The sequence below is a fragment of the Castanea sativa genome, chromosome 10 (assembly GCF_040712315.1).
Source record: "Castanea sativa cultivar Marrone di Chiusa Pesio chromosome 10, ASM4071231v1".
Classification (NCBI taxonomy): Eukaryota; Viridiplantae; Streptophyta; class Magnoliopsida; order Fagales; family Fagaceae; genus Castanea; species Castanea sativa.
This window is the reverse complement of record NC_134022.1, coordinates 37,312,625-37,338,155: the sequence shown is the minus strand read 5'-3', so window position 1 is coordinate 37,338,155 and position 25,531 is coordinate 37,312,625. Positions and strand designations below refer to the sequence as shown.

The 25,531-nt window shown below is 36.7% G+C and overlaps 2 protein-coding genes across 3 annotated transcripts; one reads left to right on the top strand and one right to left on the bottom strand.

Annotated features, from left to right (window-relative positions):
- Positions 1 to 2,843: 2,843 nt before the first annotated feature.
- On the bottom strand, positions 2,844 to 6,024 carry LOC142611840 (putative inactive poly [ADP-ribose] polymerase SRO2). Its single transcript, XM_075783981.1, has 4 exons — positions 4,935 to 6,024; positions 4,532 to 4,755; positions 4,314 to 4,426; positions 2,844 to 4,197 (listed from the first exon to the last, which is right to left on the bottom strand). Exons 1-4 carry the CDS (start codon positions 5,918 to 5,920, stop codon positions 4,084 to 4,086), a joined length of 1,437 nt encoding a protein of 478 aa, XP_075640096.1. The 5' UTR covers positions 5,921 to 6,024; the 3' UTR covers positions 2,844 to 4,083.
- A 2,667-nt stretch (positions 6,025 to 8,691) lies between these two features.
- LOC142613373 (RNA-binding KH domain-containing protein RCF3-like) lies at positions 8,692 to 24,581 on the top strand. 2 transcript variants are annotated; one of them, XM_075785702.1, is made up of 10 exons: positions 8,692 to 8,838; positions 14,030 to 14,751; positions 18,113 to 18,580; positions 18,690 to 18,941; positions 19,183 to 19,527; positions 19,905 to 19,984; positions 20,083 to 20,194; positions 20,760 to 20,916; positions 21,076 to 21,125; positions 24,117 to 24,446. In XM_075785702.1, the coding sequence occupies exons 2-8, from the start codon at positions 14,059 to 14,061 to the stop codon at positions 20,901 to 20,903; spliced, it is 2,094 nt and encodes a 697-aa protein (XP_075641817.1). In that variant the 5' UTR covers positions 8,692 to 8,838; positions 14,030 to 14,058; the 3' UTR covers positions 20,904 to 20,916; positions 21,076 to 21,125; positions 24,117 to 24,446. The 2 variants fall into 2 exon arrangements, with proteins under 2 accessions (XP_075641817.1, XP_075641818.1); XM_075785703.1 differs by lacking the exon at positions 24,117 to 24,446 and adding an exon at positions 24,459 to 24,581 and having other exon boundaries at positions 8,695 to 8,838.
- Positions 24,582 to 25,531: the final 950 nt, after the last annotated feature.

Genomic DNA, 25,531 nt, shown 5'->3' with positions numbered 1-25,531 from the left:
GAGTGAGTCGTCGTGGACATCGGTTGCGAAGCGTGATAGTATATTATGATCCTAGTGTCCCCACATTGGTTAAGTGTAAGCTTAACCACCAACAGGTCAATGTCGTTAGAGTGAGCCGTCGTGGACATTGATTGCAAAGCATGATGGTATGTTATGATCCTAGTCTCACACATTGGTTAAGTGTAAGCGTAACAATGTGTTTATAAGCTCTTGAGCACCCTCCCTTTGCAAGCCGGTTTTAAAAGTGAGTTCTACCCATGGGTTTGTATAAACTTTCCCCTTACTTTTCATATAAAAGCATTTGAAAGGTTAAGATTCCTTCAAATGTAGCTTTTTCATGATGGACAATAGCTTAGGTATATCATCACTATGGAGAATCTTCGAGAGCAGAATAATTGCATTATTGATTAATGTTGCATGTGCAAACATAAAGGGCAAACAACTGAACATTTATTACTTCATTGTAACTCTGCGTACAATTTATGGTCATGAGTTTTTTGTCTTTTTGGAGTGCAATGGCACCTGCCGAGAAGGGTGGTGAAGTTATTGGCAAGCTGGAAAAGAGAGCTTTGGAAGGCATATGTTGTTGATTTGTAAGGGGCCATAAACCCATACCCCAAATTTTGGAATAAAGGTTTTGTTGTTGTTGTTGTTGTTGTGATGCCTAACTGGGTGATGTAGGCCATTCGAGGTGAGAGAAATGGGTGGTTTGGAGAAGGTGTTTACCGTTAGAAATGGGTGGTTTAGGGATCAAGAAGTTAGTGCATTTTAATAAAGCCTTGTTAGGGAAATAGTTATGGAGATTTGGAAGAGAAGACACTCATCTTTGGAGGAGGGTTATTGCAACTACATATGGAGAGGGTCAAGGGAGGTAGACTACTAAAATATGTAGAAGGGCTCACGGATGTGGTCTGTGGTGTGGTATTCATGATGGTTGGGAGAGTTTCTCCAAACATGTGGCCTTAGTGGTGGGTGAGGGCACTCGTATTCTTTTTTGGCATGACAAGTGGGTTGGAGATAACTCACTTAGAATGCTCTATCCTCGGTTGTTTTTGTGTTCTAATGACAAGGAAGCTTGCATTTTTGATGTATTATACTATCAGGAGGGTGGAAATGATAGAATTTGGAACTTGAGATTTCATAAGGATTTTCATGAAAGGGAATTAGAGGCTACCTTCTCGTTCCTTGAGCTCATTCAATCTTAGATTCCTAGGGTTGGTAGGAGTGACACTTCATTCTGGTGTCTTAATGGGAATGACAGGTTTGATACCCGCTCCTATTACAATTACATTAGGGGTGGCAGCTGTCTCCAATTTTCCATAGAAGGGTGTTTGGAAAGCTAAGATCCCTAAGAAGGTGGCATTTTTTGTGTGGACAGCAGTTCATGGGTAGATCCTTACATTGGATAATCTTATGCTTTAAGGGGCACATTTTGATGAATCGGTGTTGTATGTGCCATCGAAACGAGGAAACTATGGATCATCTCCTCATCCATTGTCCTGTAGCTTACTCACTGTGGGTTCATATGTTTCAGATCTTTCGAATCCAATGGGTCATGGCAGGCTCTGTGGAAAGCTTGGTGTATTATTGGGAGCTATTGGTTGAGAAAATTTAATTCAGATATTTGAAATATGGTTCCTGGCTGTTTGTTGTGGATTATTTGGACGGAAAGAAATCGGCACTCTTTTGAGGATACCGAGAAATCCTTTGTTCAATTACAAGCTCTATGCCAAAAGACTTTATTTGATTGGTCTAGGTGTTGGGGCTTCTCGGATTGTTCGACTATCTCAGAGTTTATTTCTTCTCTTAGTATTGCACTTAAGTTTTTTCTGGCTGTTTGCTGCTGTTTGTTTCTTTGTTGCATTTCCTTGTGTTCATCATCATGAACACCTTTTATTTGTTTTCTTTTGTTTTTCAGTTTGTTTAATAATACTCTTATTACCTATCAAAAAAAAAAGGGTGAGAGAAACCTCCATACTTTTGATGGAGTTAAGAATCTGTCTGTGGAGATAATATTACATCTTTTATGTACCATGTTTGATTGATTGGTTATCTTAAACAACCATTCTTTTTCCTTAAAAGGAATTTCTAGATTCGTCATTTTGGCTAAAATTTCTTTGTGTCCTTAGTACACTACCCATATACTAGGGTTTCATTGTTCATTGTTCAATTTATTTTCAAAGAATCATTATTACTTTATATATATAGATACATATGTATACATATATAGGGTTTTACTGATGTATGCCCTTCGAGCATCCATTAATAAACCATTTTAAGAAACTTATTATTACAGCCTTTTCAACTTTCCATAAAAAGTTTCCTAAAATTGATGATTAATGTATGCCCTTAGGGCATACATTAACCGGACCTATATATATATATATATATATATATATATATATATATAGAACTCTAGTTTCTAAATAAGAACTAGAGATACTTCCAATGTTTAAAGTTGATGTTCAATATCTACAGCTCATGAGACCAACACAAATCCGCCTTAGCTCACCCTGGTAAGGGGATGGGTCGAGGACAGGGTTAGCTAGGAATCAAAACCTAAGGTTGCATGGAATCAGCATCAAGCATTATAACAACCTAGGACTTAGTACATGAGCTTGCTTGGGATCATCCTCAAGGACTAGAAGAAAAATCCCAACCCACATTTTATAAATCCATGATCGATGCTAACCATATTGAACTTTAGAGCCCTTTAAAAAGAGTCCCCAAATTACATAAAAAAATGAAAATAATATAAAATCACAATGAGATAACATCATATAAAAAAAATCTCTATAACAGCATCAATTATTATCAATAAGCTTCAATCACAATCAATCAAATCCAACAAAATCAATTAGTTACTTATGTATAATTAAAAAAATCAATTAGCATTGATAGGTCCAATTTGTTGTCCGCACCATCATCATCTTCAACCTTTGTGCTCTTCTCAAATGACCTATAGATCAAGTCTAGGTTCCCCACAACCAACGTGATCCATGTGACAACCCTCTTGAGGTGTTTTCCTAAAGCACAGTTCAATAAATTCAGCCTCCCGTGTTGACAATATCAATTCCGAGAATGCTCCGAAAGGCCTTCACAAGCTTAGCCTCCTTCGTTTCCAGCTTTTCAAAACATTTAGTAGGCCGTTGCGATTGATGCAAGGGTGGTTGCACATCTTACCCTTATTGGCACAAATTGAGTAGCTATCCTTGACTTTTTCAGTAGTAGGAGAGGCACCGATATGCTTCAAGACCTTGCAAGTTGCAAAGGTTTTCTCAACATTCTCAATGGATGACCAAGCCCTCCATCCTCATCTCCTCCACACTAGGAAGGTCATGTGCACTTCACTATGGTGCACAAGAATGCCTTCCTCACCAAGCTCTAGTTCAACTTCAAAAACTTATTCAAAATCATTCTCAACCTAGGATTATTTTTAGGATTTCACAAAAAAAATTCCCTTCTTGTTTTATATTTTCATATCTAGGTTAAAATCCACATCCTACATAATGGAACTAAGTAAATTTTTGCATTCGTTAGTTCTTCACAACAAACTCATGAACTAACCACCTCTACTTCTTACCAAATCTCACCCCTAGGCCCTAGGGATAGCCACCAATGCAGAATTACAAAACCAAAAGAATACAAAACAACAACAGAACCTACAAAAATTTAAATTAAAAAATATATATATATATATATATATATATATTTACACTGAACATCTGAACCATAATGCCAACCATTCTATTCAATTGATTTAAATAGTAGTAGAAACACCCAAACAACATTAGCTCCAAACTATGAAACTTAAAAACTTTTTTTTATGAACTTAATAGTTGGCCCATTGTATGGTGAGGTGCTTCAATACCAAAAAAAAAAAAAAAAAAGGAAAAAAAAAACTACAAACTAGTTTTTTGTTCTTTCATATGGTTGTCTTTGCTTGCTAATCCTAGCATGTAATGTACTATTCAATAGACCATGACAAAAGGTTTTTTTTTTTTTTTCCTTTTCTTTTCTTTTTTTTGAGGTGAAAGATATAAATGACAAAAGCATTTCTAAATCCTCCAAATGAAACAAAATCTAGGAAGAATCCCATTCTGAAGTATGAATCTCCTGAATGGTTGACCGCAGCATCTCATCTCCCACAACAGATCTTAACTGTTTTATAAAATCAACTTTTGCCACCTTCCCAGCCTGTTGTAAGCCATAATAATTTTACAAATTAACTTTCTAGTTCTTGCATATCACTTGGCATAAAAAACAAAAAGTACTACTATAGTCTTCCCAAAATTGGAAAGCCACTTTCTTACCTTAAAAATGTCATACGAAGCCATCAAGTCCTGAACTTTCGAAGCAGGAAGGGAACTTTTCATCTTTGAAAATAATTGGGAAAATGGATACTTACCATGTCCTCTCAAGTAGCCTGAAAAATTAACAATAACAGTAAAATCAGTTTCCAAAAATGAAAAACAAGGTAGTACAAAAATCAAAGCAAGACCAAGAAGATGAAGCCTTCATTCATATATACCTGAAGATTTGAAGCTCACAACACACTCAGGAAGAATATGGCTGTTCATATTGTTGCACCATACCATATACCATTTCGGATTCTTAATATCATCCACACCAGTATCAAAAACTTCACTAGAAGGATGGCATTGCTGAGGCCCAACCCTTTCCATATTACCCAAAATTACCTTACAAAGTATTAAATGTTTTTCGCCATTATCATCTGCCCCCGATCGCAGAGCACTGAAACAAAACCCAACCCATCAATTCATTAGCCCCAATAATTCTCATTAAATACAACAACAACAACAACAACAACATAACTCCGCTCTATTCTATCTGAAGTCATACTCGTTAAACCACCAAACAGATATAAACTCAAAAATTTAAAAACATAATATAATCACATACAGCTAATCTACCTTGTATGAGGTAAGTCCACGTGGGACAAATATATACCAGTCCCATTGCTTGGTACTGCAAACCCATGCTTCAAAATCCCCTCCACGCCTTTCGCCGAAGCCCCATACCACGCTAACACAGTATTTGACGCTCCTCGAGCTGCTTTGATAATCTGAATCTGCTTCTCAAAAACTTGTGAGCGAGCTCTTTCCAATGGCCCTGTACGCGTACATTGGTGAATTGCAGTAATAGTAGCATATTTTTCAAGATTGATTTTCCTAAGCCCATTAATCAACAAATTGCTATATACAGAGTACTCTCTATCTCCTTGGCCCAAAGGCTTCGCATTCGGCCAACTAGGCGTTAAACGCAGCCGTTTCGTTGCACCATCTTCTTCGTCCTCGTCGTCTCGCAGCTTCTTCTTCGACGAAGTGACCTCGGCCTCGTCCTCGTTCGAAGTCGATTCGAATTCCACTCTCTTCCGCTTACCCGAATTCGAATCATTCGAATTCGAATTTGAATTTGAATTCCCGTCCTTGCCAACTCGAATCTCAATCTCGACCTTCGGAATTGCATGATTCTCCTCCTCCTCCTCGAACTCTTCGTCGACGAAAACTTTGGGGAAAAAGCACTTACCGTTCTCGTCGATCCAAGCAATGGACCTCCGATTCTCGGTCACGAAATCGATCTGCAACATGCGCAGAAAATCGAATAGGTACTTAGCTCCTCCAATCGACAAGTCGATTACAGGCTTGCCTTCGGAGAACCCTAATCGAAGGCCTCCGAACACTTCGCTCGGAAAATCGATCCACGAACCGGCCTGGTAGAACATGAACCGGGCCGGAGCACCGCTCCGCTTGAAGTTGGAGTGGTTCTGGATCATGAACCGGGTCGAGCAACAACTCGACGAGGCACAAGAGCTCTGGGCCTGAGGTACTCTAACCCTAATCGTTTCGATGATTTTGCTAGCTACGTCGTCGTTTCGGGACATCGATTGCAAAGCCATTGGATTCTACGGCCTCAATCAAATAGTTCAGTATATTGTGAATGAAAATTGTAGAATCAATCTCTCTGTGCTTGACAACCCTTTCTTATAGGCGTGCATTTTGTGAGCCTGTGAAAGCGACTCCTTTTATATATAGAGAAGTACCCAAAAGGGCCCCTCTACTTCTTGCGCAAGTTAAAGATTTACCCCTTGAACGGTTATCTTTGAAGGGCATTTTTGGTAGTTCACAATTATAGATATTTTTTTATTTGTGAAGTCCAAGGTTTCGCTTCGTGTTCCTGTCGTGGAGCCGTGATAGCGATGGATTACAATTTCTTGCCCGTTAAGTTTTGCCAAGCTAAAATAATTAATGCCACGTCACGTCAATGTGGGCTACCTAATCTCACTGTTTTACTTCGGCCCAAAGAAAGGGTTGTTGTTAACGGAAATAATGTATTTAATGGAGAATATGATGCCTTTCATATGTTTTTGCGTTTAAAAGTCCACCTTTTGACTTTTTTTTTTGTATGGGATGGGTCGGTGCTTGCATGTAATTTGTAAGTAGTTGTAACTCCTCAATTAAATATTGGCGTCGTCTTTTGTAAAAAGGATATAAGGAACACGTCAGTGTGAGCTACCAATACGAAATCTCTTCTTTTTCTTTCCCATGGAAACAGAACAAGGGGAGGACAGCCCGCTCTTTTTTAGCTTTTTTAGAATCCGAAAGTCCAAACATTAAAAAAAAAAGGCTCCACTTGATACCATTATTTTTCAAAGTAGAGTGAGCGGGACCTAAGGCACTATAAAATATGTGGATTGAAATTAAATGCAATTAATTTTGCACTTTTTTTAGAATCCGAAGTCTAAACATTAAAAAAATGCTCCACTTGATACCATTATTTTTCAAAGTAGAGTGGGCGAGGACGTAAGACACTATAAAATATGCGGATTGAGATCAAATGCAATTACTAAAAAACAATTGCATCATGCAATTACATAATTTCCTTCACAAATTTTTTTACATTTTTAACTTTTTACTTTAACTTTCTACATCTTTTTAATATTTTTTTTATTTAATGGTTGAGATTGAAAGTTACTTTTTGTAACTTTTAATCTCCACTCTTCAATGCTATTGCATCAGGTCATTATCGATAACAAAGAAATAAAATGTTGTAGTGAAACTAATTGGTACAAGATAAGACGTCTTTTTTTTTTTTTTTTTTGTAATTCAATTTGTACAATTGATAGGGATGAGGGAATTAAACGATGGTTCTCCTTATAAATAAAACTAAACAATATCAATGACTTGCTAGACTATTGGCATTTTGCCACAATACATCTTTGAAGTACCTTTTGAGGGTCACGCGATGTTCATTAATCACGTGCACACCACAAAAGTACCATGAATGGAACAACTTTTCTCAAAATGCAATACTTTAGAACATTATCTATTGCTGACATTCAAAACATGTATTTCTCCAAAGTCCTCTTATGAACACACCCCTTCCTATGCCCAAATTCACACCCTATTTTTGTGTCAAATTGTGATTGGATGTTAACACTTTTCACACGAGTCCACCTCTAGTATCTAAGCATTTTGAGTCGACTTATACACCAATCACGAGTTAACACTTGATTAGGGTGTGGGAAGGGATGTGTCCCTTGCATTTTTCACTTTTCCCATTATTTTCAATTTTACTTACATGTGTAAAATTATCTATTATTCCAACCATCGGCAAATAAAAGCAAAATATCTTATTCCCTATTATGAAAGATCAACAATATTTTACCCAATAATTAAAAAGGAAAACAAATCAAATTCAAATCCAAACAGGTAATTAGCATTTATGTCAAAACATAACCAACTATCAAAAAATAGAAACATGGTTTAAAACTTTAAATGATAGCAATGGTGTATTGTCTCACTTGTATCTAATGATTATATGCATTGGACGTTAGATAGATGCGACACGCTATAAAATGATCACGTGTTGGTCCATATCTTGTTTTGTGCACAAGAGTATCGGATAAAAGTCTCACCCAATACAACATTATCTTTATTAATTCGTTGAATTATAATGACGATCACAAGAGTTGGACTTAAGGGAGGATCGTGCAGGTAGCATAAGGGCATCGATAGCCTATTGTCATCAAGCTTAGCTGACTCTTCTTTAATGATTGCTATTTTACCATTTTTTATCCCCTTGCTCATCGACTACTTAAAAAATAAAAAAATAATTCAACAGATTTTTTTTTTTAAGAAAAAATGAGATGGAATTAGACATGTGACAACCGTCTATGATTATAAATCACAGTGCATGTTATTTAATTTTAAAGGTTTTGATAAGATTTATTTCATTGAAAGATGTAAAATAGGTTTTTAAATTTCGAAATAATCATTATTATTGACGAATCACAACTATTGTTTTTCTTTTTATTTACAAGTAATTGTTTAATTAATTAGTGAAAAAAAACTAAAACTAACAATAGGTAGTGCCCGTTTGGATAAAAGGAAGAGAGGATGAGTGGAGAAAAATAAAATAAAATTAACTAAAAATAAGTTAATTTTGAGCTAATCCATTATCTACTTTCATTCCATCAAAACGGATGAGTAGTAAAACAAGAACTTTGCCCGCAAATATCTTATGATTATGAGCGGGAGTGGGCTCACTGGATAACAGTTCGTACTTAGGCCTATTTTGAAAGCCTTCAAATCCGGGTCGAAATAGCCCGACCCGTTTTGGCAGACATCGTTTTTTTCACAAAATGGCCCATCACATTTCCCAGCAGTTTTCTTAGGGATTCTGAACTCTCTCTCTCTCACAAAATCCCTTCTTTGGTTTCGTCACTGTTTTTTCGACCAAGAAGAAGCTCAGAAAGTTCCATCGAAAATTCAAAGAAAACTGATTCGGCTCGATTCTCAGCAAAAAAATAATTCTGTGAGTAACTTAAGCTTATCTAGTTTTGCTTCGTATTACGTGTCCATCCTCTCTCTCTCTCGAAGTTGAAGTTCACTTAGGTTCTGTTTCTGAGAGAATATATTAAGATAATTTTGAAATCTCAATTGCTTTTATTTTCCTGCAATCTTAGCAATTTAGCGTGTTTGTGTAATCTCTAACCTGTTTGTAGCATCGCATTTCTCAATTTCTGGTACCTGTTTCCCTTGGAATATTTGGATTTGCAACTCTGATATAAAATCCACTGCATAATATTTTCACAGTCATGCCTTAGTTTATAGAGCTATACTCAACTATTAAATTCTAAAATAGTCATACGGAGGCAACTGTTTAAACATCGTTAGTAGGCGCATTTCGGTGTGATTGTTCTTTGATTTCTTGGTAATGCTACTAGTAATTATTAGGTATTCAAATAAACAAAGTTCCTTTTTCCACATTGATTTTTAAGCTCATGTCATTTATTTATAATTGTTATATTAAATGGTTTACCTACATTAGCTATACTTTGGGGAGTATCTATTAATTTTCCATAAGGCTACTGATTTTACCAAAGTTTATTGAACCAAAAACCGGGGAAACTCTCTCTATCTTCTCCCTGGGACTTAAAACAACTCAAGAGATAGAAGAGATGGGTCTAGTTCCCTTGACATTACGCGACAGAGCCCACACCCACGAATGAGCTTAGCTCATTTGATTATCTGAGAACATGAATAGCTTTCCAACTAGATCACAACAACAAAGAAGATTTGATGTCTACTATTAGGAAATTGATAAACGATTGGGGCCTGCAAGTGGACGATTGAATGGCATTGCTTGCGTCTCCTTATAGGATTAATTTGGTGAAGCTGCAGTCAGTAGCTTTTGAAGTTGTTGGAAGGGCTGCTTTTTGGCTTTTGCCATCAAGTCTGTATATGCAAAAAATGACAAAAAGCAGCAATACTTGCTTGGTTGCCTATTAATGCAGCATGAAAATTCACCTTGAGAAACCAGGGGAAGGAGGAGACCAGGCAGAAATTACACCCTACTTATGTGTCAAATTGTGATTGGTTCAACACTTTTCACGAGTCCACCTCGGGAACCTAACCATGTTGTGTCAACTTATGCACCAATCACTAGTTAACACTTAATTAGAGTGTGGGAATGGGATGTGTCCCTTGCATTATTCATTTTTCCCTTCTTTCTGATTTTATTTACATGTATAGAAGTTATCCATTAGTCCATTCATGGGAAATTAAAAGCAAAATATCTTATTCCCTATTATAGAAGATCAACAATAGTTCACCCGATAATTAAAAAGGAAAAGAAATCAAATTCCCAATCCAAATAAGTAGTTAGCATTTATGTCAAAGCATAACAAAATTTCAAAAAATAGAGATTTGGGTATTAAAAGATAGCAAGGGTGTATTGTGTCTCGCTTGTGTCCAATGCTTATGTGCATTGGACATTACACAGATGTGACATGTGTTCTAAAATGATCATGTTTTGGTTCATAGATCGTTCGGTGCACAAGAGTATTGGACAAAAGTCTTACCCAGTATGATCTTATCTTTCTTAATTTGTGGAATTATGATGACTATTACAAAAGTTGGAGTTAAGGGAAGATCATAGAGAGAGCCTAAGGACTTCAATGGCCTTCTGTCATCAAGCTTAGCGGACTCTTCTTCAATGATTGCCTATTCTGCCTTTTTTTATCCCCTTGTTCATTGACTACTTTAATTAGATACGTATCATGGTTATCAAGTATTTAGTATTATGATTATTTATCATAGTGCATATTATTTAATTTAAAGAATTTTGATAAGGTTTTTTTTCATTGAAAGATGTAAAGAAGGTATTTAAATTTCTCTTACTAGTTTGGAATATTTACTATTTGAATATTGACAAACCACAAGTACTTTGCCAGCAAATATCTTATGAGCCCGCTATACGGAGTGGGCTCACTTGTTATTGTGGCCTCTGTTGAAAGCCTTCCAATTCGGGTCGCAATAATCTGATCCATTTTGTCAGAGGTCTTTTACACAAATGGCCCATCACAATTCCCAGCAGTTTTCTTAGGGATTCTGATTTATGAACTCTCACAAATCCCTTCTTTGGTTTCACACGAAGCTTACCTAGCATTTCTGAGCACTGTTTTTCGACCAAGAAGCAGCTCAGAAGTTCCATAAAAAATTCAAAGAAACTGTTTCAGCTTGATTTTTTCGGAATCAAATAATTCTGTGAGTAACTTAGCTTTCTAGTTTTTCTTCTTCTCATTTGTCCATCCTCTCTCTCTCTCTCTCTCAAAGTTGAAGTTCACGTAGGTTCTGTTTCTGAGAGAATAAATTAAGTTAATTATGAAATCTCAATTGCTTTTCTTTTCCTGCAATCCTAGCAATTTAGTGTTTGTGTAATCTTTAACAGTTTGTAGCATTGCATTCTCTATTTCTGTTACCTGTTTCCCTTCAAATAATTGGATTTGTGACTCTGATATATAATCCACTACATAATATTTTCACAGTCATGCCTTAGGTTATAGAGCTACTAAACTATTAAATTCTAAAATAATGATATGGGGGCAAATGTTTAAACATCCTTAGTAGGCGCATTTCGGTGTGATTGTTCATTGATTCCTTGGTAATGCTATGAGTAATCCTCAAGTACAGCCACGATACTTGATACCAATTAATAAAGTTATTATGTCATTTATTTTTCTGTTTGTATTAAATGGTTTACCTACATCAGCTATACTCTGGGAGTATCTATTAATTTTCCATAATTCTCCCTGGGGCTTAAAACAACTCAAGAGATATAAGAGATGGGTCTAGTTCTGCACACATTACATGACAGAAGCCCATACCCACGAATGGGCTTAGCTCATTTGACCATCTGAGGACATGAAAAGCTTTCCAACTAGATCACAACAACAAAAAGATTTAATGTCTACTATTAGGATATTGATAGACCATTGAGGCTGCAAGTGGATGATTGAATGACATTGCTTGCATCTCCTTCTAGGATTAATTTGTTGAAGCTGCACTCAGTAGCATTTGAAGTTGTTGAAGGTCTGCTTTGGCTTTTTTCATCAAGGCAACATATACCAAGTCTCTATATAAAAAAGGAATCTCAGCCTGTGGTCATGAAAAAAAAGAAGCCGCAATACTTGCTTGGTTGTCTATTAATGCAGCATGAAAATTCACTTTGAGAAACCAGGGGAAGGAGGAGACCAGGCAGAGAACAAATTCTTTGGAATTAATTTATAGGGCTAGTTGCATTGGACCAATCTGGGGCTTATTAGCCACTTGTTTTTTCCTTTGCATCCAAACTAGAAAACAACAAACTGTTGCATACATTGAGAAGTTCCTTGTTTTCTCATAAGGCACATTGAGAGTCCTTCTTGGATTCCAAATCACTTTGATCCAGTCCATAATGGAGGATAGATTTAATGCATCTAATCGGATTGGCCAAGGTGAAGTCAGTTACACAATTCTTGTAACATGACACGCTAAGAGAAACTGTTCAATTGATTCAAGGGCTGCATTACACATACTGCAGTTAACTTAAGGTTTTCTATCAAACATCTTGAATTTAGGACCACCTTAGTCAGAATGATTTGCCATGCCATTCTCCTTAGGAGAAGTTTAAGTCTCATGCATTTTGAACCTCCTAGGTGCCTTCCATTTTTCTTTATATAAGAGATCACTCTCAATGAAGCGGGGTTTATTTGGAGAAATTATTCAGTGCTTCTGGCAGACTAAGTCAGCCTTGCCTAGTGGTCCACCCACCCAATAATTAAATGCCATGTGTCATAATTAGCGAAGTCAAATCTTAGTTAGCATCCACAAAACGAACAATTTTTTTTAATGCCATTCAGACGTTAGGGTAAAAAAAAAAAATTCAGTATTTCATCTTCCTTGCTTAGCTGACATAGTCACACTAGTTTCCACCTAGGAACTCACAATCCCCATGGCAATTAATCAAGGTATGCTGACTCAAGCAATTTACACACACACACACACACACACGGTTTAAACCCTAATGTCAGATCAGTTTTAAAGAAAGACTAGGATTAATTATGTGGGTTCTAACTAAGATCTGACTTGGCTAATTATAACACATGGCATTTAATTATTGGGTGTGTGGACCGCTAGGCAAGGTTGATGTGTTCTGCTAGGAACACCAAATAATTTCTTGTTGTTGACCAGTTCAGTATGCTCTATGCTGAATTTGTCGAGAAGGTTCCATTTTGATTTGGGACCTAGGTGATTTTGTCTTCCTGGTGCAATTGGGATAGCTGAATATTGAGAATACTGAGTCAAATGTCTGATATATTCTTTGTTGGTTCCACTGTATTCTATTCTCTAGAATTAATTCTGAGACCAATTAACCTCTAGAGAAACAGAGGAAGAGGCTCTTGGTTTAAATTATGGCAGATATGGAATCCAAGGGGAGTTCCATGCATCCAGGCCAATCCCATAGCCAACTCTGCAACATGGTATTGAGTTGATGTCTTATAAGAAAAACTTAACGACCTTAGCAGCAGTACAGGAGGATAATAATTTGCAGAAAATTGAGAGAACAGTAAAAAGAGTTTCCAGCTCTTGATGGAATGGCTTGCTATCCAAGTATACATCCAATTTATATCCTTAGACACTCAATAATGAACTAAGGCCTCAGCTTCTTACAAAGGAAACTCAAAATCAGACCTAATACTCTAGGAGCAGCCCCTTGAGACCTTTAAATAAACTTGAGAACAACTCTGCAAATCAGAATCCTGTTTCCTAGGTACCCAGAAAATATCACACTTTTTGATTTGGTGTTATCAAGATTCAAGAAAGACATATGGGATTTCTTAGGGCTTTGACTTTTTGATTGTTTCAGTCATTTATTACTTAGTAAGCATACACTGATCTTTTGTAATTTTGTCTTGAGTCTTGACTGACTCTTGACCTACAAGCATGGTTCTTTTTAGTTCCAGCATTACTAGCAGTGTCTTACTACATCACTATTCCCGTTATGAAAATGGGGAAAATGTCTTCAAAGTTATAATGTATTGCTCTTTATTGAATGGCCAATTAATCATGGGCTTTGATTCAATTAGAGGCTTTGGAAAATCAATGTTTCTTAAATGCAGATTATTTTTCATGATTATTTTTAAATTTAATTTGTCTTTGACATTATAACTTTCAAATTTCAGTGAACAGGTCTGCTATAAATTTAGTAGATATGTCTGTTCCATTGACACCTTCTAAGAGACCACATGATCGGAACCTTACAGAGTCAAATGGGAAAGGAAAGTGGCAAAAGACACACAAACAATCTGTGAAATTCTCTCCTGGGAGTGTTGTCTTACGCTTACTTTGTCCTGCTTCCAAAACTGGTGGAGTCATTGGAAAAGGGGGCACCATCATATCTGAAATCCGTCAAGAAACTGGCGCAAAGGTCAGAGTTGAGGAAACTGTTCCTGGTTGTGATGAGAGGGTAGTTGTTATCTCAGGTTCTGATAAAGAGATTGAGGTGACGACTGAAGCAAGCCGGGAGGATGGTGGTGAAGAGGCAAACATGGATGAAAAGAACGAAGATGAAAAGGAACAGAATGAAAACAATGAAGATAAAGAATCTGATGCTGTGGGAGATGCCAAATCGGATAAGGGAACTTCAGCCGTGCAGAAGGCCCTTTTTCTTGTTTTTGAGAGAATAATTGAAGGAGAACCAGAGACAGACGGAGGGGATGAAGATGATAATAAGTCTTCTTCAATTGTTTTTAGGTTACTTGTGCTTTCCAATCAAGTAGGCTGCCTTTTGGGAAAGGGTGGCAGCGTAATCAAGCAAATGTCAGCTGAAAGCGGGGCACAAATACGGATTCTTCCAAGGGACAAACTTCCTCCATGTGCATCCGCTGCTGATGAATTAGTTCAGGTAGTCATTATTTGTTATGTAGTACTATACTAGAATTACTAATCATGAATACTGCAGATTGTCAGTTACTTTTGTGAAGTTCTAATGATTCTAATTTTATTGGGTTAACATCTAATGCAAAGGCAATTTCTATATTAACAGTAACCATGAGTGATTGAACTATTTACCATGGATCTTTGGGGAAAATTGTCTGTTCTGTTTCCCATTAGTGTTTATATATACTTGAAAAAAATGCGCATATTAGGACTAGAAACTGCATTAGTGATTTACTGCTATATATCTGTTCATGAATTATAGTTCTTATATTTCGACAAAATCAAATACTTAGTGAAGAGCTGGCAATCTTGTTAAAAAATAAAAAGGACTATCTATGCAGTTAAGTTTTTGGTTATGCTTCAGAGTTCATTCTCTAGTGGTGTTCTGCCCACAAAATCTACCCAGGTGACCACTAGTTCCAGGTGACCACTAGTTCAAATAGAATGTGATTTTCAATTTTTATTTCAAGGTTGTCACTCCTTTTGGAATAATATGCATCTAGTATGAACAATGCATCAAAGGTCCTCCCCCCCCCTCTCCCGGCCCCAAAAAAAAAACTGTCATTTGGGTTGAAGGGGAATTTCCACCATAAAATTTGATTCTGGCTGGACCGGAATCATGGCAAAGCTAAAATCTGAGGGTGTTCGCCACCTCTTTCTTGTAAACACTTTTTTTTGGCTAAAATAATAGATGTTACAACATTTCTTTGCAGTCAGATTTTAATTTTATGGATAAGTAATAAAACATTTATTGAAAATTAAAATGAACTCCCAAGTACACAAGCAGTAGACTAGGGAAGCCACAAATAACATCAAAATGTACATAAGTCAAGAATCTCCTCTAGTGGGGAAAAAGAGTAACTATTAAAGCAGCCATCCAATCATTGAGAGAATGAAGCAAGAATAGTTTCAACTCCAAAGACAAGGTCTCAACCCATTTAAAGGTGTGCTTGTGGTCCACATAAGACACAGAGGAATGGCCTTCCATACCTCAATAGAGCAATGTCTCCCAAAACTACCCATCCAGCAAGCTAACAAGTCCACCACCCTTTCATGCGTTACCCCCTGAATCCCAGACAGACCATATGTCATATGCATACAGTGAAGTAGCAGATGATCTGTAGACTCCCTACTATTCTTACATGCACATCACCAGTCAACAATATAGATATGACACTTGTGGAGAGATTGCCCATGGTGAGGATTTTCCCTTGAGTTGTTGTCCATGAAAATAAAGCAACTTTAGTGGGAAATTTAACCTTCCATATAGTTTTCCATAGGAAGAATAGTGTCAATCATGTTGTGAGAACGTGATAGGACTTGACCTCAAAACTGACACTCCTACTTGGGATCTATTGCATGTAATCTTCACCATCCCTATTAGTTTTGACAGAATAGTGAAGATCAAAAATATCTTAAGTCTCCTATCTCCCAACCATGTGGATCTCTAGTAAACAAAGCTTCCCAATGTTGGACACCATTATGCCAACTCAAATAGTTTGTCACCAAAGCCTCTTTATCTCGGGCAATATAAAACAAAGGCGAAAATGCTTCAAATAGTGCCACTTCCCCACACCATAAATCCATTAAAAAACGACATGATTACCACTGCCACCTCAAACTTTATCAACCTAAAGAAACTCCCCCACCCATTTTGAATATGCTTCCAAAGAGGCACACCATAGGGTTCTTAAAGCACCCCTGAAACCCAACCTCCCGGTTGATTCTCCATATGTTGTGGCAACTATGTTCCTCTATTAAGTATCTCTCTCATTTGCATAACGCCATAACCACTTCCCTAGCAATGCATGATCAAATTGGACTAAACCTTTGATACCCAAACCACTAAATCAAATCAGCTCACAAATGATGTTCTGGTTGACTAAATGAATCTTACTTTCTCCCCTAAAACTCTCCGCAAAAAATCCCGTTTCAACTTCTCAAAATGATGAGCAATGTAACCAGTATGGGAAACAAGGAAAGGAAATATGTGGGGAGACTAGAGAGCATGCTCTTACTCAAAGTGATTCTGCCGCCTTGTGAGAAATATTATTTCTTCCAGCCTGCTAACCTCCATTCCATCCTCTCCTCTCTATAATTGGATCCCATATGGCTTTGGACTTATATCTAAGGGTAACCCCAAATATATCATAGGCAATGAACCAATCTTGTGACCAAGAATCTCAGCCAAAGTGCAGGCTGAAACCTCGCCATTTGGGACCATTTTGGAGTTGCTCAAATTAATCTTCAATCCATATACAACTTCAAAACACCATAACACACATTTTGGATAGTCAATTTGCTATGGATCATCTACTTATCAAAAAACAAAAATTATGGATCTTCCCCACACAGAATCAAAATGTCATCTGCAAACAATAGTTGGGAAATCATCAACAGCTCAGCTGCCCTTCTCCCACTGTAAACCCCTGGATATACTGTCCCTCTATAACCTTACTCAATCTCAATGCCTCCATCGCTGATACAAATAATAGTGGCCACAGTGGGTCACCTTGATGTAAGTTCATAATCCTCAATCTACTATCAACACATTCACTCGCGAGCAAAATTGAATCCAATATGTCTCCCATAAATAAAATCATTTTTGTGATTGAGACAGTCCCCCCCCCCCCCAAACACATGGCTAACTCCTTGGCCAAAATTTTATTAATGCTACCAACCAGACTAATAGGACTAAAATCTTTCCCATCACACACTGCAACCTTCTTCAGAATGTGGGCAACAAAGGTAGCTTTTAAATATTTTCCAAACATACAGTGAACATGGAAGTGCTGAAAGACTCACATAGTATCATCTTTCACTATATTCCAACACACTTGGAACTTGGAAGAATGCCGTAGTGAAGCCATTTGGGCCTGGAGCTTTGTCACCATTCATGCTCTCTACTGCATCTAATACTTCCTCCTCCACGAAAGGGCTTTCCAACTCACATTTCATGCATTGTTCATACTAGATGCTTATATTACTCCAAAAGTAGTGTCAACTTGAAATAAAAGTTGAAAATCACATTCTATGTGAACAAGTGGTCACCTGGGTAGATTCTGTGCTATTTTAGTAGTCATTCGCTTTGTTTGACCTGCAAACCATTGCTGAGCACATTGCTTCCTCATTTCTCTAGCATCTAAGATTAATTCCTAAACAATTTTGGCAACTTTTGGAGGTCTTCTAGAAATATGAATTTAACACGAATGGCCATGATTAATGTCTTGGTTCCTGGAAATAGGTCCAGATTTGAAGTTTTATTTAGTTTTTTTTCTTGATGCACAAATCTTATTTGTCCCATATATTATATAATTACAATGCAGATCACTGGGGAAATTGATGCAGTAAGGAAAGCTCTTCAATCCGTTTCTCAACAGCTTTTGGAGAATCCACCTCGGGATCATGACCCTTCCCCTGTCACCCCTTCAGGGCCATCATCTCAATCATTTGGTCATCCTCATCCCAGGCCAGATGCATATCCACCACATAACCGTTCTTTTGCTGCTCACGGAGCACCTTATGCTACTGGACCTCGTGATGTTGCTGATTATCATTCTGCTGCTCCTCCTATGATTTCGAAGTATCATGAAAGTGGTTTTCCTGGTCGAATGAAGCATTCACAGGAAATGTTAACTTTCCGATTGCTGTGCCATGATGAAAGAGTAGGAGGTGTGATTGGAAAGGGAGGATCAATAATTAAGACCCTTAAGCAAGAGACTGGCTGTGAGATCAAAGTTATGGAAGCTGTCTCTGATTCAGAGGATCGCATTATTATCATTTCTGGGCCAGCGGTATGGTTAAACTACATATATATCATAAGATTTGATATTTTAATCTTGTATTGCTAGATCAAGTCTGTTATTGGTTTGTGGTGTGCTGACAACAAATCAACTATTGCAGCACCCTGATGATAGGATATCAGCTGTGCAAGATGCAGTTCTCCGTGTTCAGACTAGGATAGTCAGAGCTATACCTGATAACAAGGAGTCTGTATTAGCAAGGCTTCTTGTTTCTTCCAATCAAATTGGCTGTCTCCTTGGCAAAGGTGGTTCCATCATAGCAGAAATGAGGAAGTTATCTCGGGCACATATTCGCGTCTTGGGGAAGGATCAGATTCCAAAGTGTGCTTCAGAAGATGAAGAAGTAGTCCAGGTGTGTTTGCATGAATTCCATTGAGCTTGATCAGGTTGAACCTTTGACAACCTATCAAGTTCTGTTATCATTGAAATTGCTCATTATTATTTTTTTTTTGGTTGATGTGTGATCAATTATATTCTGACATTGACAACGTACAATGAAGATATCAGTTGATATGGAACCTAGTTCTTATCACGTTTTTCTGATTATTGTGTTACTTCTATGCTTTTTGCTGATGCTGTTTCTACTTCGACAGATAAATGGAGAATTTGAAGCAGTTCAAGAGGCTCTTTTGCAGATAACAACTAGGTTGCGGCATCATTTTTTTCGTGATGCATTTCCTTCTATTAATTATCCTTCAAATCCTGCATTTCTGGATCAAGTACCTCCATTCCCTTCATATATGGGAAGGAGAGAACTCTCACCCCCAGGAATGTATTCTAATCTAGGCCCATCATTCCACAAGTTTGACGCTGTTGGTGGCCCACCTCCCCATGGTGGTTTTCATCCCCATGATGATCGTTCTCCTTTTATGCACAATATTCATAGACTTGGTGCTGCCCCTCATTTATTATCTGAAAGAAAACCATGGGGTCCTCAGGTATTGAACTATTGTGATTTGTTTCCCCACTGCTTACAAGTAGTTTTTGGTAGTCAATTTGAATTCCTATCATGTGTTTCTGGTGCTGTGCCTTAAAGTTTAGCGGCATAAGCTCTTACCCTTCTTATTGATAAAATGTTGGAAATTGTACCAAAATTTGACATAAGAGAAGTAGATTGTGCTTTAGTTTGCGTTTGGATGAGTGTTTTTTGGGATGAAAGTTGGTAAAAGTGTAGTTGTGCGTAGTAAAAATTAAATAGCAATAGCTACTGAAGTAGTTTAGCACCTATGTGGACCAACCAATCAAATAGAAATGAAAAAGAAAAAACATCATGTAAGTTGATTGTTCTCTTTGTGTTTCCTAAAATGGCTTGTAGGGACTAATTGAAGGTGGTGGCCCTATAGGCTTGCCAGATTTTGGTGGAGCTCCCCAAAGAAGATTTGCAGGATTTGGCGGGTATGTACATTGTATCATTTTTCTTTTCTTTTTTTAAGTTCTTTTTTAATTACTATATTATATTTTGAGTTTTTTATTATCCTGATTTATCTATTTAGAGGAAGCCAGCCTGCAGTTATAACAAGCACCACTCTTGAAGTTGTTGTTCCTAGTTCTCTTGTTCCAGTAATTTATGGAGAAGATGGTGAATGTTTGAAACAAATTCGTAAGGTACAATCAATGATCTGATAATTCATTTGTAGATTAGATTTACGCAATTGCACTTTATTCTTCTTGATGAAAAAGGCATTAATTGTATAGAGTTCCCTGGGTAGATATGTAGGAATTCCATTATTGTGTCTGGGATGAACTCAGTTTCATTTGCCATGTCATATTAATTATGGTATATGTTAAGTAGATGACGAATAAAGAGCTTGGCTATCTCCGCATTAAACTTCACGGCTTCAATGTTGTGTCCTATCTGGAACACTCCATTAGCTTTGCTTGTATATAAACATCTCTCACACACATAACTTGTAAGAACTCAGTTTACCAGAGACGTGAGTTTCAGATCATCATTGACTATTGTTGATATGTGAAAATGTTAACTCCACCTATGTCTGTGCTTAGTGTCATATATTTGTTCACAGCCAGGCTTGGGTTGCAGTAGGTTGACGGCCAGCAAAAAATTTATTCACTCTATTATGAATGGGTCCATTGATATGTAAAAATGTTTCGTCAAAACAGTTTTCAATTAATGGCTATAGTAATTTCAATATGGTCTATATTATTTCAGATCTCTGATGCAAAAATTACAATTACGGAGCCAAAGCCTGGAGCAGTGGAAACTGTAATTGTAATATCTGGAACACCTGAACAAACCCATGCTGCACAGAGTCTTATTCAAGCATTTGTAATGAGCGAGACTGAGTCCAGTTGATCTCTTCATTCAGGTAGTACTGTTGATGAGATTTCCATATATTCATTAGCAGAGTACTTAGAAAATATGTTATAACAAATGCTTGTTAGTTTCTTCTGTTATTTAATTATATCCAGAATCAGTCTGTTGGATGTTGCTTAATATGTGCCATTCAAACTTGATAATACTGCAGTTGAGGATGTTGAAGATTGGAAATTTCCCGAGTTCTAATATTGCTGTTCTGTGAGTATACTTAAACTTCTATGAACTTAACAAGAAACATGCATTTTTAATGAACTATTCGAAAAGCATGCATTTTCAATCTCACTTCAAGGTTGAACAAGCAATGTTATACCTTGGGCGATTCTTGATTTATGGTCCCCCAGCTGTAGACATAGGCTATTCTTTTTTTTATAGCCATAAAAATTGCATTACTTATATATATATAAAAGAGATAATGAGTAATGTTGCTTAGGTTACATTGGCAATGAGTACTTAACACCATTTTCTTATATTTTCCACTAAGCTTTCCCCTTGAGACAATGGACACTTTTTATTCCTCTTTCATCCTTTCCTTTTCTCATTGAATTGTATCTTTGACGCCCCTGAAGGTCAAAAACTAAGTTTGTTTTTGACTTGTATATTTGGAGGGGAATTGGGATGAGGAACTTGTAATTAACTGTGAAGAAGGCTGACTTTTACCCATATATCTATGCAAATGTGTGTATGTGAACTTTTTAACCATACCAGATAACCTCCCTTCATTACCTTTCCAAATATTTTTAGTTGAAATCTACTCAGCTTTCTCTTGATTTGTGCTGTTCATTCAGTCTGACTCAAATTAAAAAGGAAAAAAAAATATTTGACAGTATTAGACTGTTTACTTTTGTCTTACTTTCATGAATATTGTTATTTTTTAATTTTCCAAAGGATATATGCCTTGTCATTTGCTAGCTACTACATGCACAGTGTTATCTTCTTAAACATGTCTCAGAAATCTATCTTTATGAATAATAGAACAAATGATTTAGATGAAGTGAATACTTTGTTATTGTTTATTCATTAATGTAAGTTAGGCAACTCTATGTGCCATTTGCATTTGTGATACTGGTAACACTTCTTGTTTTTTTTCACAGTTAATTTATCAATGGGAGGTTAATTATATTTTAGCTAAAGTTCATTTTGAATCCTTTAAGTTTGGGGCAATTGTCATTTTGAACCCGAAAGTTCTAATTTTGTCAATTTGATGCTTCATGTTTGTAATCAATGTCAATGTGACTTCCTTCCATTGTTGTTTGATAATCAGCTGCTAACACCAATAAAATGATGTAGTTTTTTTTTTTTTTTTAATCATTAAAAATGGCTTCCAGAATTTCTAACAACTAGGAAATGAAACATAGCAGGTTTGTTTCATTTATTTATTTTTCATCATCATCATCATCATCATTTAAATTTAAATTGAGCTATGTCCAAAACAATGTTGCCTGACATGGGATTTTCAAGATTAATGAGTGATGAGGCAGAAAAGGATTCTATGATCACTTACACAAGAACATACAGGTAGCATGGGGGGGGGGGGGGGGGGACAAGACGAGAGTATTCATCACAATAATTTTAGTTGTGTCCATAGAGGCTAGTGGTACATGTTGAAGGTCCTTGAAAGATGAGTAAGTACCAAAAAGGGTGTGTTTGAGGTAGTAAGGAGTTAGGGATGAGCACAGACTTGATTTTCCTGCCTACCCTGTCTTACCCAGCTGAACCCAAGAGGGTCTGGATGGTTTTGACATAACAATTGGTCAGCAACAGGTTTAGGGAATGAAAATCCTGACCTCTGCATATAACCTGTTGAAGCCAACCTAACTGTTAATATCTTTACAAATGGTGCAATGTTTTGTATATGGGTTTCGCCCTCTTCTTGGTGATGTGTCCCCTGGCCTTATCTTCCCTCTTTTTCTCTCTTCTATTCATACTCCTTTGCTTCATCGTCCTGTCTTGGTTTCAGCGTTGTGGCCACCAAGTTGTCTCCCTCATCTTTGCATGTTGGTGAACCCTTTGGCACCATGGAACGCAGATTGTCATTGAAGCTTCTCTCACATTCTCCATCTCTGTCTCCTGCCATTATTGATTATTTTGATCTCTTTGATTCTCTGCCTTTATCAAAGATCTGATGGTCAAAACTGATGAAAACGACCAAAACTATCAGCTGTACTTCAGTCGGCTTCCCTAGCGATCTCTCTACAGTCCACTTGACAACTTCAGGTCAAGTGATGGGTTTGGTGCAACTGGAGAATGACTGACCCATGCTCACCTCTTAATTTTATGTTGACTTATCTTCTTAATATGACCTTGGATACAGCCAACTGGCAAAATATGTTGGTTTTTAGTCTAAGCAGTTGGAATTATGCTTTCTTTAATTGAAGGTTTGGAGAGGGAGAAATAATCAACCTTTTGAAGGGATGGAGAGATTGGTTGTTAATTTGAAATCTATATTTTTGAATTCTTTGTTTGAATATTGTAGTATGATTGGGGGATATCTTGTAGTTCTTTAGTTGATTTCATGGATCCCTTAGATCTTAGACTATTATCCTTTAGGAGACAGCAATTTTAGACTACCCCTCCGCTCCCCTCCTCTCCTTTCTATTTTAGATTCTTTGAGATAAAAGCTATGAATTTAGTCAATTTGCTATTAGTATTGGTATCGATTTATGTTTTACATAATGTAAAAATGCTTTCTTGGAATTTTTATTTTTGTATGAATTTTTGTGAAGGCTTTGTTATTATCTGTCTAACACACTGCACCACCTTTATGTGTCTGGTTGTGTCAAACATGCAATTAGGGACACACTGCCATTTTTTTATCTTTAGTTTATTTTGTATAGATTATCCATCCATAATTTGTTGTTGGAAGTGGTAGGAAAGTTTGTTAGCTTTCTAGTTTGTGAGAGTAGAGAGATTATAAGTTTGTACTCCTTATGGTTGATAATGGATTTTTCTCCCTCTCCTCCTGACGTGGGCAATCATCAAACCAAGCAAATTCTCCAGTCTTGTGGGCTTGCTATTTATCCTTTTAATGCGGGATTTACATAATAGGTAGAACATGATGTTCCATGCAAAAATATTCAGAATTTTTAAATGCTACATACATTTTTTAATATGTTCTATGGCGCTTTCCTTTCCCCTTGATGGGATATTTTCAATGGTTGTTGTTAGTAAAAGGGCTGGTTCTGGATGCAGGTGTGTGGTGGCCTTCATTTGTTTTTGATTTTATGATTTTGCATGGAGGATCCACCACCAATCGTTGCACTTTGCAGATATAAATGCTGAGGGACATTTAGGTTGTGATTATCTGCTCTATGTTACAAGACTGCTAATTGAACGTGTAATGTTCTGAAGTAAAATTACTAAATTTTTCCCCAAGTGAAGAATGAAGATACATTAGTTGTTTGTAGCAAAATTCTTCAGCTTTTGAAGTGTACATGATTTTTGAACTGCTAGATATTTTGAGCAAGTGGAATAGTACAATTCATAAACCTGAAAGTTGTTTTCTCTGTTTTTGAACTCCCATTATTTGTGTAGGCTTGTTTTATTGTTTCTAGTTGAATCAATGAGAATTGATGCACCTGGAATTGCTGATGCTTACTTAAGAGGATTATGATGTCTGAAATTAAAGCTGAAATGTTAAACTGGGTTGGTTTGCCCTGAGCTAGAGAAAGAAGCAAGGTTGAGGTGGTGTGTTAGGTTGGGTTTGGTGCTTGAACAAATTTACCTAGCGAAAAGGAAAAGCAGTGTTCTTGCAGGCGCTCAGAACTGATCTCTGAACCTTGTTTGGGTTTCATTACTTAATAATTTCCCAGAAGGTTGTGGTGCAATTACTACATAGCTGAAAGGTTTAATTAATAGTTATATAAAATTATTGTTCCTATTTGATTAATTACAAATTTTATACCAGAAGCTGGTATGTGCCTTTAAAAAAAACCGGAGAATCGGGTATATGCCACCTAATCTGCTTTTACATGGTATCAAATTCGTTCAACGATTCTGTGCTATCGCCTATCAGATTGCGAGGGTATCTCCATTTCCCCGTGAGACCAGGAGGAAAAGAGCAAAGTTGAAAGGTGAGGTTACGAATTCAAGATTTCTAAATTCCTAAATTACTAATAAAGAAAGAGAGGTGTTATATACACAATATTTTTACAATATTTTCACAACAAATTATAGGTGGTTAGTTGTTATTGATTCAAATTTGAACCTAATATTAAGATTAATTTTTTGCCTCAACAATAACAACCAATAACAACTTTTCACTTAAGATTTGTTGTAAAAGTGTTGTGGATATATCATTTTTCATAAAGAAAAAATATTCGTTGAATACTGTTGAATACTTTTTAAAGTGTGATCTGTTTTGTCAAGAGTTTGGTAATTTAATCGACACTTTTTACTTTTTATAATAAATCTTCTCTTCTTGGTATTAAAAATAAAAAATCTTCTCTCTTCTCACTATCAAATAAAAAATAAAAGAGAGTTAATTGTCTTATAGATTTCCTTGACTCACCGTACAAGTTCACCTTCATGTGGTAGAGAGAATATATATGCATTAGATGCATTTAATACCACCTCGTGTGAGGAACGGTGTTGATGCTTTTGCTTTA